The sequence below is a fragment of the Mustela nivalis genome (assembly GCF_964662115.1).
Source record: "Mustela nivalis genome assembly, chromosome: 3".
Taxonomy (NCBI): domain Eukaryota; kingdom Metazoa; phylum Chordata; class Mammalia; order Carnivora; family Mustelidae; genus Mustela; species Mustela nivalis.
Window position 1 is genome coordinate 110,839,503 of NC_139022.1, and position 18,285 is coordinate 110,857,787.

General features: G+C 36.7%; 1 protein-coding gene and 1 long non-coding RNA gene across 8 annotated transcripts in view; both read right to left on the reverse strand.

The window, feature by feature from the left end:
• The window catches only part of RAD50 (RAD50 double strand break repair protein), a 182,454-nt gene that overhangs the window by 20,483 nt on the left and 143,686 nt on the right, over positions 1-18,285 (reverse strand). For all 7 annotated transcript variants that reach the window (XR_014310313.1, XM_082725634.1, XM_082725632.1 and 4 more), the window contains 7 exons: positions 17,711-17,837; positions 17,102-17,295; positions 15,202-15,312; positions 14,294-14,386; positions 14,106-14,219; positions 6,910-7,037; positions 4,815-5,039 (listed from right to left, as the gene is read on the reverse strand). Coding sequence is in view for 6 of the 7 variants with exons in the window: in XM_082725634.1 (XP_082581760.1) it covers positions 4,815-5,039; positions 6,910-7,037; positions 14,106-14,219; positions 14,294-14,386; positions 15,202-15,312; positions 17,102-17,295; positions 17,711-17,837 (992 nt within the window). In the remaining variant the exon portion in view is untranslated. The remainder of the gene's footprint in view (positions 1-4,814; positions 5,040-6,909; positions 7,038-14,105; positions 14,220-14,293; positions 14,387-15,201; positions 15,313-17,101; positions 17,296-17,710; positions 17,838-18,285) is intronic.
• Positions 9,055-13,913, reverse strand: LOC309862187. Its single transcript, XR_014310341.1, has 2 exons — positions 10,867-13,913; positions 9,055-10,659 (listed from the first exon to the last, which is right to left on the reverse strand). It is a non-coding gene; the product is annotated as an uncharacterized lncRNA (long non-coding RNA).

Genomic DNA, 18,285 nt, shown 5'->3' on the forward strand with positions numbered 1-18,285 from the left:
AATCTCCTGCCACAAATGCCTAGGAACATGATAAAGATTTTTAACAAAAAGTATTTTATATGCACAGTTGCATTTGTAAGAAACAAAAGAAAATCCCTATGTGATGGAAATAAAAGACTAAAAACCAGCACAGTCAGTGTGTGATCTGATACTGCAGCTAAATTTGGTTATTATTTTCATAAACTTAAGATTGGGTACTATCAACCAGGACAGAACATGAGGCATAGGACCCAAGTGAGGCACAGAGTTAGAACTGACTCCCAACACAAAGGCTGAGACTCTTTAAGAGCTGTATCATCAACCTTTAATGAAAAAATGGAAAAGTAGTAAGTTGAATATTCAAACTCCTGGGCAAATAACTTAAATGGATGGGTTTAAGGTTCAGTGTTTTATTACTGGTATACTTCAGACTGAACTGAAAAAATTAACATAAAAACTGGACCCAGGGCAGTCTATCCCTGGAGCTCCTAGCAGATCAGTATCAAAACTGTTATGTGGAAGGACATTCACACAAAAAGGTTACAAAAGAGTCTCACAGAAAAACAAAAAAAGCACCAGGAAAGATAAAGTTACAATTAAGCGTTGCATAAAACAAAAAATAATTCAATAGGGATTAGAATTAGCACAAACAATAGCAAGAAATAGACTCCTGTGAAATAAAAAAATGGTAACGTAAGAACATAAAATACGAATATTTGAATACAGACATAAAAGAAATTGAAATCCTAAGGACAAAATAGGAAAAAACAATTTATGAAAAAAGAAAAAATAGAACTTACAGAAATGAGAAGTTAAAAAATGAAAAAAAAGGGCAACTGTTAATAGGTAGGATGAACAGCAGCTAAAGACCTGGAAAATATTTATGAGGAAGCCAATGAATTTATTACCAGTACGTGCATGCCTATGGAGGAAGGAATGAAAAGGTTTATTTATGTCTGATGAGAAATGAAGGGAGGAGAATAAAGAGAATTGAGGAAAAGATAATTTAAAAGAATTTCCTAATAGTGATGAAAGCTATCAATCCTCAGATCAATGAACAGTACCTGAACAAAAGAACTGAAAACAGACCTATCTCTAGACGTACCCACAAAAAATGCAGAATGATGAAGATAAAGAAAAATCTTAGGAGAACCAGAAAACAAAGGTATATTATTCTAAAGGAATAATTAGAATGATTTTTCAGCAGCAACAGGAGTCAGGAGAAAATGGACTATTTTCAAAGTGCTTAAAGGAAAAAAAAAAACCCCTCTCGATCTAGAACTCTTGTGCCTAGCTAAACTACAAGATTGAGAGCAAAGACTTTTCTATGACTGAAAGAGACTTCACTACTAATAATTCTACACTAAAAAAATTAGTAAGGGCTGTAACTTGGGAGCAGGGAAGGGAAACAAAACCTAAGGAAACAAAGAGTACGATTTTTAAAAAATTGGTAAACAGGAGGGTTTATCCAAATAAGCACCAAGGATGAAACCAGTGTAGCAATTATTACTAATTTGAGATGGTATAAAAACACTGAGAAACTAAAATACTAGACAACAGAAACACAGCAGACAAGCTCATTTGTATTCAGGAAGAAGATCAAACAAGTAAAGTAGAACCATGATTTTAAAACTTTGATGTTCATCAGAATCACCAAGAAGTTTTTTTTTTTTTAATTTTTAAAAGATTACTTATTTATTTATTTGACAGAGATCACAAGTAGGCAGAGAGGCAAGCAGAGAAAGAGAGAGGAGGAAGCAGGCTCCCCGCCAAGCAGAGAGCCCGATGCGGGGCTCCATCCCAGGACCCTGAGACCATGACCCAAGCTGAAGGCAGAGGCCTTAAACCATTGAGCCACCCAGGCACCCCCACCAAGAAGTTTTGTTAGAACACTGCCTGCTGAGCCTTGTCCCTCAACATTTCTGATCCAACAGTCTGAAGTGCAGGCTAAGAATTTGCATTTCAAACAAGTTACAAGGTGATGCTGCTAATGTTGCTCCAGGACCTCTTTAAGAATCAACACATTTGATTTTAAGTCAAATACACTAACTAAAAATTTAAAGTGGGGGTGGGGAGTGAGGGGGGTGGTAATCTGAGTGGCTCAGTTGATTAAGAGGCCAACTCTTGATTTTAGCTCAGGTCATGGTCTCAGGGTTGTGAGACTGAGCCCCATGTCTGGCTCTACGTCTGGCAAGCCTGCTTGAGGTCCCCCCCCCCACCCCTCCCTTACTCTCTCTCTTAACAAAAACAGCAAAAAAAGGGTAAATAACCAAATAACTAAAGGAGACTAGATCATTTATAACCCAAAAAAGGGGAAGAAGAATAAACTACAATAAATCAACCCCAAAGAAGGCAGGTAAGTTGAGAAAAAGGAAACAGAACTAAATATAATTCTATTATCAATTAAAATGAATTAAAAGGGCAGGGTTTTTTTTTTAAAGATTCTGTTTATTTATTTGACATACAGAGATCACAAGTAGGCAGAGAGGCAGGCAGAGACAGAGAGAGGGGGAAGCAGGCTCACCATCGAGTAGAGAGCCTGATGTGGCACTCGATCCCAGGGTCCTGGGATCATGACCTGAGCTGAAGGCAGAGGCTTTAACCCACTGAGCCACCCAGGGGCCCTAAAAGGGCAGTTTTAAAAATCAAAGATGATCAGACTGAATAAAAAACAAAATTCTGCTTTGTTTAATATATCATAAGATTGTAATAATTAAGAACAGTCTCAGAAATGGCAGAGTTAGGCGAAGTGACTAGTGACACAGAACAGAAAATCTAGAACCAACTTGTACAAAAAGGGAATTCTGATATATAACAGAAATAACACTGCAGATCATTAAGAAAAGGATTAGCTACTCAAAAACGACAGCTAGGATGGCTGGTTATCCAGGGAAAAATGAAACTGGATTTCCAACTCACAATGTATGTAGAATTCAATTTAGGATTTAGGATTAAATACTTGTATGTAATTAAATGTAAAAAGCAAAGCTAAAACTTTTAGAAGAAAAAACAGCAGCAGAGGGGCGCCTGGGAGGCTCAGTTGGTTAAGCATCTGCCTTTAGCTCAGGTCATGATCCCTGGGTCCTGGGATTGAGCCCTGCATAGGGCTCCCTGCTCCGAGGGAAGCCTGTATCTCCCTCTCCTGCTCCCCCTGCTTGTGTTCCCTCTCACTGTGTCTCTCTCTGTCAAGTAAATAAAACCTTAAAAAAAAAAACCAAACAAATGGCAGTAGAAAAGGATTTCTTAAGACACAAAAAGCTAATTAAACAAGATTTGTCAATTCAACTACCTGAAAATCACCTCTGTTCAATAAAAGACTAACAAAGTGGAAAGATAAACATAAAATGCTTGAGAAGATACTTATAATACATGTAACTAAAAAAGAATTAGGATGCAGAAGAGATAAAGAACACAGGCAGATCAGTACCACCACCAAGACATTAAAAATGGATGAAAGACACCAATGCTTCAAGGAAGAAAAACAAGATTAAATATGAAAAGATGTTTATAGCATCATTAAAAATCAGGGGACTACTGATGAAGACAATACTACTGTACACCCACCAGATTCACAAAAATTAAGAATATGAGGAATCTGAAAGGCAGGGTTGGGGGTAGTGGGGGTAGGAAGGGGAAAAAAAAATGAAAAGATGGGATTGGTAGGGAGACAAACCATAAGAAACTCTTAATCTAAGGAAACAAACTGAGGGTTTCTGGGGGGTCAGGGGGTAGGGATAGGGTGGCTGGGTTATGGACATGGGGAGGGTATGTACTATGGTAAGTGCTGTGAATTATGTAAGACTGATGATTCACAGACCCGTACCCCCGGGGCAAATAATACATCACATGTTAATTAAAAAAAAAAAAAAGAGAGAGAGAAAGAGAGAGAGAAACTGACAAAATCAGTATCAGAGGATACATGAGGAAAAAATCTTTACATTCTGCTAGCAGTACAGATTAGTAAGACCACCTTGGAAGACAATTTAACATTACTTTGTAAAATTGAGTGCAAAAGGTTTTACTTATACATACAACCTAGAGAATCTCTTATATCTTTGCTCCAGAAGACCTCAGAAGAATATTCCTAGCAGCAAAGATATTAATAAAGACCATATACCATGCAGTATGGTATATTCGCATGACAGAATTCTGTACATCAGTGAAAATTAATGAACTAAAGCGCTAAGCAACATGAGTATATAAAAACAAAACAAAAAAGGCAATTCCTAGGAGAGTACACAGAATACTGTTTTTAAGAGCTCAAAAATAGGGATGCTTGGGTGGCTCAGTCGGTTGAGCCGCTGCCTTCAGCTCGGGTCATGATCCCAGGATCCTGGGATCGAGTCCCATGTGGGGTTCCTTGCTCAGCAGGGAGCCTGCTTCTCTCTCTGCTTCTGCCTGCTTGTGCTTTCTCTCTGACAAATAAATACATAAAATCTTAAAAAAAAAAAAAAAAGCTCAAAAAATAAAACAAAACCCTACATATGATTTTTTTCCCCAAAGCATAGAAAGCAAAAATCTGTGTCAGTGATTATAGGGAGTAGGGGATGACAGAAAGCGGAGATAAGGAGGAAAAGCATCTAAGTGGATCCCAGTTAGTGACAATGGAAGAGTTCTTGGAATGGCTATGCAGGGTGGTATCAAGAGTACGCCTTAAGATTAAGATGCTGTAAAACTTAACTTCATAACTTAAGTAAGCATACATGTGTGTTTTCCCATTCTTTAATATGTATTAACTATATTTAAAGAGTAAACAAAAAAAGAGGAAAATATTACTAAAATATGCTAGTTGATACTGATTGCAGTGGGAACCAAATCCCCAGTCCAGTACTTACTGATCAAGGGTCTTATAATAAATGTCCAGATCCTTGTTCACGAGCTCTGTTGTTCTCATAACAATCAGCATTTCCCTGTACTTTTCTTCTGCATCCCGATATTGAGGTTCTCGAAGTTCTCTCTTAAAATGAATAATTTCTTCCTCATAACCTTTCTGTCGCCCTACTGCCAAATCGTGATTTCTTTTTATATTGTCTATTTTTTCTTCCAACTTCTGATGTTCACTATAAAAGGTAAACATGACAATTAAGGACCATTTTTAGCTTTTAGCAGCCTGATGTGGAAAAGCCCGATCTCTCTAGATATGTAAGTCTCTCCTTGCTTTTTATTTAAGGCTTTAGTACTAAAGAAAAAATTCTTAAATCTCTGAAGCGTCCAGGTTTCTGAACAGCTGAGTTCTGTGTCTTGAACAAGGAACTCTCATAACACATCAACACTGAGCAAGGTCCTCACTTTTAGACACTAACTTAAAAAAAGTACTCCTGGTGACTAGATTACAAATTCACAAAATTCTGTTTGTGAACGGAGAATACACAATTACCAACGCTGACGTTACTGAGTAATAGATGTCATCATCCTGTTCACACTACATCAAAGACGAAATACAATTTCATCTCAAACTATTAGTTTCTGTGGTAATACTCAGTAAAAGTTTGTACTCTATGAGAACAAAATTTCACTTGCACAAGTGCAAGCCTAAAAAAAAGTAAAATACCCAAACTTTTCTTGTAACTAGCAAGATAATACAGATTTGTGTGCATTAAAAATCTTATTCCTTTAACAATTACTTATTAAGGACCTTCTTACTAAGTACTGCTCCCCAGTTTATGGACATCCTTATAGAACTGGCCATATTATCTGTTTTATTGATACTTCTGTTACATTCTAGTTGAAAAGAGATTTGAAAAAGAACAGTTGTACTTAGTAGTCTGAATGAATATTAAAAAAAAAATCACTGTTACGTGCCAAACATAGAAGAAATTTAAAAAATATCTGGTTTTAGTCTTCAGTAGCAAAGAATAAGTTGTTTCAACTGTAACTGTCTTCTAAAAGCTTCACTCTTTCAAATTCCCCCTGAGAGCTCTAACATTTCAATGTCAAAGAGCTAAGGCTTAGGAGCTAGGATATTTGTCTAGCTTTTGTCATAAATTCCTGTGGATTTTTTTCTCAAGCTCAAAATGTTCTAATGTTTTAGAAATGAGAATGAAGATGAAGATTATATCTTCAGTTATAAAGTCTGTTATAAAATCAGTTATAAAGTCTGATTTCTTCAATATATGAAAGAGATTTTAAACAGCTAAGCAAAGAGTACTTACAATAACATAAGATTAAACCATTTGTTAGGTTTTATCAAGTAAATTAAAATTTCATTAAAATACCATTTAGAAAAACTTACACATTCTTTGATTCAGATTTAAAGTCAAGAAAACAAATGAAAATCGTAAGGGAGGGCTGAATAAATGGCCTGTATTTAGCTAAGATAGTTAAGAAATCTGTTTGGCTCTAGTGCCTTAGCATCAACCAGTTCCTTAGATAATTCCTAAGGCAACTCTAAGGCACACAAGGCATGAACAACATCATTTCTGCTGTAGCAGGAAGGTAGCAACTAAAGAAGTATCAATAAAAGATGAAAGAAGTAACAGACTAATCATTAAAAACAAAAACCAAAAAACAAGCAGCTCTGGCTTGTTTACAACTGGAACTATCTAGAATGGGTCTCCAATGACAAATCACTTTGGCAATAAGTCCACTGGCAGTATTAGACACTGTATAAGCTGTGACCCAGGCATGGTCCACAGGCCATATGTGCTCTTTACACTTGATACCATCATCTTGTGAAGTAAGCTAACAGAAATCTGGGACTCTGAATATTTAAACCTGCCAAACAGGTTTGTAGGACTACAAATTCTGTATTACTTCTTCAGTAATTCAATTGTAAAGCCATGACATATGGTTGTATAAAAATTCTGTCCACCTTCCTATAAGTCTCAAGGGACATATATGATAAAATTCTCTTTTAAAAAATATGTATTGAGTATTCTTCACATTTCAATAAAAAGAACCTTTATTTAAAGACTCCTTTTAAAAACATACTTCTTCATTTGTAAAACCTGCATTTGACCCATTTCCTTCAAATGCTGTTTTCTTTCTTCTTCAACTTCTTTTAGTTCCTCATTTCTTTTTCTTAAAGTAAGGTTATCCTGTAGCCATCTCTCTTGTATCTAAATAATATCAAATTGGTTAACAAAAATAATCAGGTTACCAACATGTGATTCATAATACACAATTGCTGACAGTACTAACTCTGCCTTCACTTAGAATCAGGTTAAACTCAAACAAAAGAGGGAGAAGCAGGAGTGAGGGGATCTTGAGACTTAGAATAATATGGACAGCCCACAAATACACAAAACAGATATTTAAATGATGAAATAGAAGAATATAACTACATGTTTTAATATATTTTTTTTAAGATTTTATTTTTTTAAGATTTTATTTATTTACTTGACAGATCACAAGTAGGCAGAGAGGCAGGCAGAGAGAGAGGGGTGGGAAGCAGGCTCCCCACTGAGCGGAGAGTCCGATGCTGGACTCAACCCCAGGACCCTGAGATCATGACCTGAGCTGAAGGCAGAAGCTTAACGCACTGAGCCACCCAGGTGCCCCATCATGTTTTAATATTTTATACCTATACCCCATTGGGATCATTTTGCATGGGAACCCCACAATAAAGCTTACTGATGTAAAAGATCACAAAAGGGAAATATACTATCAAAGTCTCACCTCACTTTTTTTTCCTAGTTGTGTTTATCTCTTAACATGCTAAGGCTGAGATTACTGTTAGGCATGTCAAATAACATCTTTACCTTCAGGTTGACAAGTGACAGTCACAAGGCAGTCAGAAGTTTCACAAAGATCATACCTATCTGCATACCTGATGGCACTTTCCCAGTTGAAAATATAAGAAGTTGCCTAGTTCTGAGTAGTTCTAGCTTTAAAAAGAGACCCATCATGCAACAGCAGCAACACCAACAGAATTATTTCAGTAACCTTCCTGGTGATTATGAACTATGTTGTCAAGAGCCAAACAGGAAATAGTTTATAAGTTGACTATTTGGAATGCAGGGAAAAAAACTGCCTGCAGAACTAGATTTGACTCATAAAAGTCTTAATATACAAAACTCATCCCAAGTTCAGAGTCCAGACTTCTCAAAGGGGAGACTAGGACCATCCTGCATTAACCCTTCCAACTGAAATAAATGCAGTGTTATGGGAAGTGGGAGGGAGGGGCAAGTATTTGGTAGAATCTTCTTGCCAACAGTAATTGCACAGGAATTACTAAGGAGTAAGGATTTGGGAGGTGGGCCAGGAGGGAAGCCAAGGACTTCTGCAACATGCTTAACCTTGCAATCTATGAATCACTATTCTGAGGTGGGCTTTTTTTAAACTGTCATTAAGGTCACCTTTAGTTTTCCTGCAAATAGTAATACAAATCCATACACATCTATTAAGGGCATTATTATAGGCAGTTAAGTAACTAAAACGATATGGTTGTAAATATCCCTTTGTTGCCAGGCAACCTCACGTACCACTGCAGTTCCTGTGACTCTCAAAAATTCGTCCCTAAGAGACTACACTTGGACTTATTAGGAACAGAAAACTAATAAGAGTTTCTTTCTTTTTTCTTTTAGGTCAGCTTCTAGTTGCTCTCAGTGATCATTTTGAAAGACAGTATACAGCACAGTAGTTAAACAGCACAAGTTTTTAAGTTAGGTACATTTGGCTCAAAACTCAGCATTACAGCTGATGATTTGATGACTTTGAGCAAATGAGCTTAAATTCTGAGCCTCAGTTTACTTAACATGTGTAACCTGGTGGTAATAATACCACTTGTCATATAATGCTGATGTTAAGATTAAATGAATGAACATGTATGTAAAATAATCAGCACAGTGCCTAGGCTCAGTAATTGATAGTGAAATGCTTTTTGAGTCAAATCTATCCTTGTACTTTAAGCAGTGAGTATTTAGTCTACAAAATATAAAGTATCAGAGAAAGAAGAAAGAAAGCCAGATGCAGTTAAAATATAACAGAATTGTTTCTCTGTATGTAATATTAGCAGTGTGGCAATGCTGGGTCAAGTTCTACTTCTGTTACTACTTTTGTGATCTCAGGCAAGGCAGGTCACCTCCAGTTCCTTTCATCTAAAAAATGAGGGAGGCAGATTATTCAACTTCCAAATTTCTTATTCTGTGGACTGAATTTCATAGAGCATGAGCATGTAAATAAAGTACTGTTAGGCTCAAAATATAAACCCCAGTTATTTAGCCCTGAAGACAGTTAATGTATGAAGTAGGGTACCTAAAGCAAGCCTAAAAATTAGCTGCATTCTAGGTAACTGTAATGGAGCAGCACACTGAATTGACTGCAGTTCAAGTTCTACCAAGTCTGGCTGGGGAAAAATGCCATTAATTACAGAGAATGGCCTGAAAGTTCTGCAGTGCTTTAGGTCAGTGACCGATACATCAGAACCCCTGGGAACTTTAACAAGGCATAGTTGCTTCTGCCCGTGCCCCAGAGATTGGCCTATAATGGAGACATAGACATGTATGTTTTTAATAACCCAGGTGCTTTTTTTTTTTTTTAATTGAGATGTGGGATGCCTGGGTGGCTCAGTGGGTTAAAGCCTCTGCCTTTGGCTCAGGTTGTGATCGCAGGGTCCTGGGATTGAGCCCCCATCAGGCTCTCTGCTCAGCAGGTAGCCTGTTTCCTTCTCTCTGCCTGCCTCTCTGCCTACCTGTGATATCTGTCAAATAAATAAAATCTTAAAAAAAAATTGAGATGTAATTGATATATCATAAAGTTCACCATTTTAAAGTGTGTAAATCAGAGGTTAGTATACACACATGTCGTGCAACCATGACCACTAATTCCAGAACATTTATTACCCCCAAAAGAAACCAAGTGCACATTACCAGTCAATGTATTTCCTTTCTCTCTCTTTCCCCTAACCCCTGGTAACACTAATTTGCTTTTTGTCCCTTTGGATGTTCACATTTCATATAAAAAGAATCACATAATATGTGGTCATTTGTGATTAGATTCTTTCATCATGTAGCATAAGGTTTATTCATGCTGTAGCATATATCACCATTTCCCTCCTTTTCATGGCTGTATAATATTCCTTCCTGTGATGTGACGGTTAATGTTACATGTCAACTTGGATGGGCCACAGTATGCTCAGACATTTGGTTGAACATTATTATGAGTGTATATTGGAAGGTATTTCTGAATAAAATTAACATCTGAGTTGGGAGACTAAAACGGGCTGTCCTCCCTAACGTGGGTGAGCCTCATATCAATTAACAACAACCTGAATAGAACAAAAACACCAAGTAAGAGGTACCTGCTCCTGTCTGAATGTATGAAGTGAAAGAGTGGTCTTTTCCTGCCCTTGGACTTGAACTGAAACCTTGGCTCTTAGACCTTGACATTCAGCCTAGAAATATACCATCAGATCCCCTGAGTCTCCACCTTGCCAACTACAGATCTGGGGAATGCTCAGCCTCCACAATCATGTGAGCCAATTCCTTATAATAAACTTTATAAAAATTTGTGTACACGTATATATCCTGTTGGGTTCTGCTGCTCTAGAGAACCTAATACATACGGACATACCCCACTGATCCATTCATCGGTTGATGACCATCCGGGTTGTTTCCATATTTTAACTAATGTTAACAATGCTGCTATGAATACTCTTGTACAAGTTTTTATGTGAACATGTTAAAATTCTTCTTGGTTGTACACCTAGGAGTGGTAAACCCAGGTGATTCTGATGGGTGCCTTCGTTTTTTTTTTTTTTTTTAATATTTTATTTATTTATTTTATAGACAGAGATTACAAGTAGGCAGAGAGGCAGGCAGAGAGAGAGGAGGAAGCAGGCTCCCCGATGAGCAGACAGCCCGACTCGGGGCTCAATCCCAGGACCCTGGGATCATGACCCTGGGATCATAACCCCCACTGAGCCACCCAGGTGCCCCTGATGGGTGCCTTCTAACTAACCTTTGCTCCCTAGAACACTCCAGCATTTATTTTAGGCTTCAATCACACAGTATGCTAAAGAACCTCATTAATGGAAGATTAGAAAAGATGCTAAAACACACTGTGGGGGAAAAATAAAAAAGGAAGGAAGACCAAAAAAAAAAAAAAAAAGAAAGAAAGAAAAAGAAAAAGAAAAAAAGCCTCAAGAGGTTTGTTAAAGACCTGGCGTTATTAATCTACACAGTGTCCTCCTTTCCACAGGAAACATTTATCCAGAGAAAAAAAATTTTTTTGTTTGTTTTTAATATGGTAACTGGATTCCTTTCAGCTCTGAAACAATGTAAATCTTAACTAATTGTGACTTGTTACTTCCTATCCTATTCTATTCCCATCCTCATGTGACTACTAGAATCTTTAGCAAGCATATCACATTTCATGGGCTACACTTTATATACTTCTCTCCTTGTTTTACTTTCTTGTCCTCATTTCTACATTGATTCATTTTTCCACTAAATTAAAATGTTATTTGGCATTGCTCTACGTATATAATTTATTAAGTCATTTCTAGAACAAAGCAGATTACAAGTCAACTAATACAATCAGATCCACGAAGTTTAGACCATCAACTTGAAAAGGGTCACAGGTGGGTAAATCTTAATAATCTCTGTATACATTTATACATGGAGAGACACTACTGATTTGTAGACTGTGATTTTCCTTTAATTTTTAAAACAATTTAAAATTTCTTTTATTTATTTATTTGACAGAGAGAGAGAGCAGAGAGCTCAATATGGGGCTCGGTCCCAGGACCCTGGGATCATGACCTGAGCTGAAGGCAGAGGCTTTAACCCACTGAGCAACCCAGGTGCCCCGGAGACTGTGATTTTTAAGCTGACAACCAATATATAAGTGAGGAATAACTATGTATCTCATTACACATGCCATCATAAATTTATAGTTACTTACCATTCATTAGATGGCAGAGATTTTTTTTTTTAAAGATTTTATTTTTGAGGGGCACCTGGCTGGCTCAGTTGGTGGAACATGTAACTCTTGATCTAGGGATTATGAGTTTGAGCTCCATGTTGGGTATAGAGATTACTTAAAAATAAATAAAAAGTTGGGTGCCTGGGTAGCACAGTAGGTTAAGCATCCAATTCATGATTTCCGCTCAGGTCAAACATGACCTCAGGGTGGTGAGATTGAGTCCCGTAGTGGGCTCTGTGCTTTCCGTGGAGTCAGCTTGAGATCCTCTCTCCCTCTGACCTTCCCATTGATGTGTTCTCTCTCTCACATAAATAAATCTTAAAAAAATAAAACATTTTTAAAAATTAAAAAAAATTTTTTTTTAGGTGATCTACACCCAACATGGGACTTGAACTTACCACCCTGAGCTCAGGACCTGCATGCTCCACCAAATGACCCAGCCAGGCACATCTAGATGGCAGAAATTTACTTTTGACTAATATTTATGTATTTGAAACCTGGCGCTATGGTCAGGTGCCCTGCAGACAGCTGATATGGCTAATCTTCAAACAGATTTTAAACCAGCATTTATAACTAAATGATTAAAGCGTTCACATAGCAAATTTTGTTAATACAACAGGAATACAGAAATGGTGTAAAGACATTAACTATCATGCTTACAAAAGGAATGCTGAAAATAATTTCTCAGTGATTTATACTGGCAGAAATTAATTTCCTTAATAGGGAAAATGATATAGCAATCAACTGAAAAAATGACTGGAAATATATAGATATTTTACTTACAACTTCTGGGATTATTTTACCACCATCCTTGTTCTGTGTGATTTTTATCTCACATTAAGGAAGAAAAGAAAGTGAGAAAAAATAGAGATATATATGTAGGATATTCATTGCCACCATCTACAGCAAGAAAAAAGTGATCAATTTCTGGCACACCCACAAAGCAGAGTATTTCAGGATCATTAAAAACAATATAGTGGGGGTGCCTGGGTGGCTCACTAAGTTAAGCACCTGCCTTTGGCTCAGGTTATGATCCCAGGGTCCTGGGACTGAGCCCTGCATCGGGCTCCCTGCTCAGTGAAAAGCTGCTTCTCCCTCCCCCTTTCGTGCTCCCCCTGCTTGTGCTATTTCTCTGGCAAATAAATAATCTTTAAAAAGTCATGAGCTCTTAATGTAAGTATACAAAATTATTAAAAAAAAACAAAAAAAAAAGAGGGGCGCCTGGGTGGTTCAGAGGATTGAGCCTCTGCCTTCGGCTCGGGTTATGATCTCAGGGTCCTGGGATCGAGTTCCGGCTCTCTGCTCAGCGTGCAGCCTGCTTCCCTTTCAATCTCTCTGCCTACTTGTGATCTGTCTCTGTCAAATACATAAATAAAATGTTTGAAAAAAAAAAAAAAGAATGTGGTAGATCTGTGAGCTGACTTGATATATAAGATCAAACTGCATTAATGAAAAAAGCAAGGTACAGAATATGAATGGTATGATCTCATACATTTAAGTAAATACACATATACACAAAATATATTACTGATCTCTCCACCTGCTGATAAGAGTAAGAAATTTCTTTTTAAGATTTATTTGACAGAGAGAAACAGCAAGAGGGGGAACACAAGCAGGGGAAGGGGAAAAGGGAGAAGCAGGTCTTCCACTAAGCAGGACCCTACGATCAAGACCTGAGCTGAAGCCAGACACTTAAAGACTGAACCTCCCAGGCGCCCCAAGAAACTTCTTTGAAAACAAACAAAAAACTGTTAACGTAATGACATCTAGGAGTGAGCTGAGACAAGGCAGAAAGGAAGGAAGAATTTTAATTTAAACTTTTTATGTTTAAATATTTATATTTAAAATCAGCTTTGGGGCACCTGGGTGGCTCAGTCAGTTAAGCGTCTGACTCTTGGTTTTGGCTCAGGTCATGATCTCATGTGCATGAGTTCAAGCCCTGCACTGGGCTCCATGCTGGACATGGAGCCTGCTTAAGATTCTCCCCCCTCACCCCAGTTCCTCCTCCAGCCTGCTCACACTCTCTCTAAACTAAGCAAATAAATAAAAACTTCTATGTTTAAACTTTTACTAAATGGGTCTTTTATTAAAAATAAAATAGGAAAAAAGGAAGAAAAGATTATGTTATTAGAATTGCTTTTCTCTACTGTATGTATTTCTACTTAATGGAGCTATTGAAAACAAAAGTAGAAATTAAACATAAAGAGAAGAATGTTATTGGTCTAAGTGATATCATAAGCAACTAGCAAAAAAAGACCTACCTTCTGTGTATCAATATCTTGTCTCATGATTCCCATGTCTTTATTTATATTTTCTTTGTGTTTCTCATATTCATTTAGTTGAGCTACTACTTTATTAAGTTCATTTTCTTTTTGCTACAAAAAAGAAAATTCTTTAAGCACAAGAAATAAAAGTATAAAAAAAAAAATAATTTTAAGTTTTAAATTACCTTCTTATAGTCATCTTTCCCATCTTGAATATAATTCTCAATGTCTTTCATATAACCATGAATATTTTTAACCTTTTCTTTGATATCATTCATCTGTGGAAAAATATTTTAGTATTTATTTAATTCTTATGTTTATACACTGGTTGGGACCAGGGCATATCAGAAGATTTATTGCCAAGGAAAAATACATATTCAGGTTAAAAAAAAACTTAATAGGCAAGCACAGTGGGACAGTGGCTTGGAAGCTGGAGCTTTGGGTTCCACTTTCTACCACCGTCAAAATTTTTTAATCTGAGACAATTCCCTTTATCATCTATGGGACTGGATTAAATAGTCTCTCTTCAAAACTTCTATTTTAGATTAAGAAGCAAAATAATTTGAATCTTTATTCTTTTTAAATTAATTTTTAAATTAACATGATATATTATTTGTTTCAGGGGCATAGGTCTGTGATTCATCAGTCTTATACAATTCACAGTGCTCATCATAGCACAGTGTCCACCACTCAGTCACCCCACCCCTCCTAGTCCCTCCATTCCAGCAACCCTCAGTTTGCTTCCTGAAGTTAAGAGTCTCTTATGGTTTGTCTCTCTCTCTCTGTTTCTTCTTTTCCTCTCTTCCCCTATGATCCTCTGCCATGTTTCTCAAATTCCATGTATCAGTGAGATCATATGATAACTGTCTTTCTCTGATTGAGGTATCCTGCTCAGCATAATACTCTCTAGTTCCATCCACATTGTTGCAATTAGCCTAACAAGAATTTTTAATGTCGATTATGTCACAAATCTGAAAATACTATTTACCTTACCATGTTTTTAATTTCGTATGAAATGCTACTGTCCAACATGTTCTCTGAACATTAAGTTTAATATATGTATTCGATAATAAAACTATAAATGAAATCTTACTTTATCCTGGGCTATTTTGTTACTTTTATTTTTTTTGTTGATTATTTCTTCTTTCTCCTGCTGGAATTTCTCCATTGTTGTTTCCAAAGGGCTTAACTGCTCTTTAGCATCCTAAAAATACAAAACATAGTGTCTTATATTCCATTATCTTATTTCAGGTGTCAGACTTTACAGTCGTAACAAAAGCACTTTCTATGTGTCAGGCTTGAAAGATAAACTCATCTGCTTTTTCCAACAATCCTATGAAGAGCCCTACCATTATTTTCATTCCATATTTCAGATCTGTAAACAGGCACAGAATGATTTGTTTGGGGGTCACAAAAACAAGTAAATGAAGGATCCAGTATCCATATCCTGTCCAATTCCAGAGTCTTTCTTGTAATGACTATGTTATACTGCTTCACCACTAATCTGATTCCTAATCCAGGCATGTGCTCCCAAGCATATGAGCAGGTGGCTTCAGGTATAAGTTTTTAATAGTTTGTAGGGGCACATGTCAGCTCTGTGTGACTAAAGAAGAGATTCAGTTCAGGCCTCTCTTTTACAGATGGAAATATGACTATACAGGACACTTATGTCCTTAAACTTAGTTTGCTAAGAGCTAAGTAGATATTTTATGGTATAAAAACATATTGGTACATTGATGTTGGTATGTCCACTCCTATTTGGGAAGGAAAGGAACTTTAGAGTGACCAACTATTTTACTAATCAGGAGTCTACATTGTTCAGCCTTGTAACAGCTCTATAGCATACTTATCACTGTAGAAAACAATGATACTCAAGCTAAGATAATGAATATCTAATGAACCCATAAAAGAAGAAACAATCCCTTAGCATTACTTTAGTGTAGGTGTATTTTTTGTATTTTATCATATTGAGAAGAGGTACAGTGTGGTAGGAAGTCAAATGTAACAGACATTGAAGAGCCACCTGAAAATAAACCCTGCCTCCTACTAGCTGCATGACCTTGGCTAAGACATGAAGCATCTGGAAATCTCAATCTCTTCTTTATAAAAAGGGGACTAAGCCATATACCTCAACAAGGTTACTGAGATGCTGAACTGTTTAATTTCAAAGGGCTTTAATAAAGAGTAAAAAAATTAAACAAATGTAAGATGTTACTATTTCCTATCATACTCTAAGCCTCTGATAATTTGTAATTTGAAAATACTTCTGAAACATTTATAGTAATTAATGACAGACTCAGTAATATATTTAGTACTCACTGAATGTTTACAATTATGAAAAGCTGGGTAAGATTGTTATTTCTAAAACTGTTCAAAAATTTGATTTGGTCTTAGATGTGATTAATCTAGATGAGGGATGCTGAATGCTTTCCATTCCATGCAGTAACTCAAAGCCTGCTCACTACAGTGGGAAGGATTCTGAGATTACACCTGGAATCAACAGAAAAAGCGCTATGACTGAGAGGCGATATCTGCCATGGATACAGGATTGGTAGGTAAGACAAATATCCCATACATACAGGACTCCATATGTGTAGTTAATTAGCCACCTGACCAGCCCCAGTAATAGGAAGTTCAATAATTAACCAAGCAGCCAATTCTTCCTTATTATAGCCAAAATCTTCCCTGACACCTTTACCTATTAGTACAAGTTTTGTCAACAAAGGAGCCACAGAAAGAATTATACTATTTTTTATTTAATCCTTCCAGTAACCATAGTTTTAGTAACTACACCAATAAAGAGCATTTCACATATTTGAACTAACTTAAAAAAAAGATATGTGGGGCACACCTGGCTGGCTCAGTCAGTAGACCATGAGACAACTGATCTCAGGGTTGTGAGTTCAAGCCCATGTTCGGCATAGAGCCCATTTAATTAAAAAAAAAAAAAAGAAAAAAAAAGAAAAAAAATAGTTTTGTATGAATTTTCTTACCTTTATCTCTCTGAATAAGGACTGAACTTCAGTGGATAATTCCACAGTCTGCTCCTCTAGTTGCTGACGACGTTGTAAATTAGTAGATATATGAAGTTTCTCTGATTTAAGTTCATTTGTTGTACTTTTAAGGTGTTGGATCTGTTCCTGCTGGTCCTGTATAAGCTTACGATTCAATTCCATCTTACTGGAAACTACACAAAAACATACACAGTGACTAAAGTAAGGATACAGAAAATACTACAAGCAGCTAGCTTCCATTTTTAGAGTTCATGGAATTCACAAAGGCTCAGCTTCCATGGGTCTCACCCACTGCAAGAAAAGTGCTATGGAACCCCTTTCTGGCCACCCATGGGTGAGGACCACAGGGTAAGTAAGACTAAGAAAAGAGTAGAACTCATCACATATCCATCATTCAAAACCTCCCATCATTCTAAATCTGTTGTGCAAAGCAAGGAAACAAGTGAGGCTTTGAGAAAAGAGAATGAATATAGGGTGAACTGCAAAAAAGACAGTTCCTTGTCCACATAACATACAAAATTTGTGATAAAAAGCATATGCCGGGATGTTGAGGTCTTTATGGGTATATGAAGAAACAGACTGTATTACCTGTATCTAATTTGTGTTGCTTTTCTTGTTTTTCCTGGTTTACTTGTTGAACAGTTCTATCCAAGTCTAGTCCTTGCAGCTTAGCTGCTTGTTGTGCAATTTTCCTTTCAACATCTTTAAGTTCCATCTTAAGAATAAAACAAAGTTATTTCCTTTAACAAACTTATTACATTATCATTATTCAGTATCTTTAAAAACTGTGTTTTAGGGGTGCCTGGGCGGCTCAGTGGGTTAAGCCTCAGCCTTCAGTGCAGGTCATGACCTCAGGGTCCTGGGATCGAGCCCCGAATCGGGCTCTCTGCTCAGCAGGGAGCCTGCTTCCCCCTCTCTCTTTGCCTGCCTCTTTGCCTACTCGTGCTCTCTGTCAAATAAATAAATAAAATCTTTTTTAAAAAACCAAAAAACCCCAAAAACCTGTATTTTAAAATCTGAATTTGTAACTGATTTCTTATTAAATTTTAATAATGTTTAATAGGATAAAATGAATTTTAATAATTTAAATATATAAACAAAAGGAAACCAACTAAATATGAAAACAAACAGGACATTTCTTAATTCTCATGTTTATGAATAAA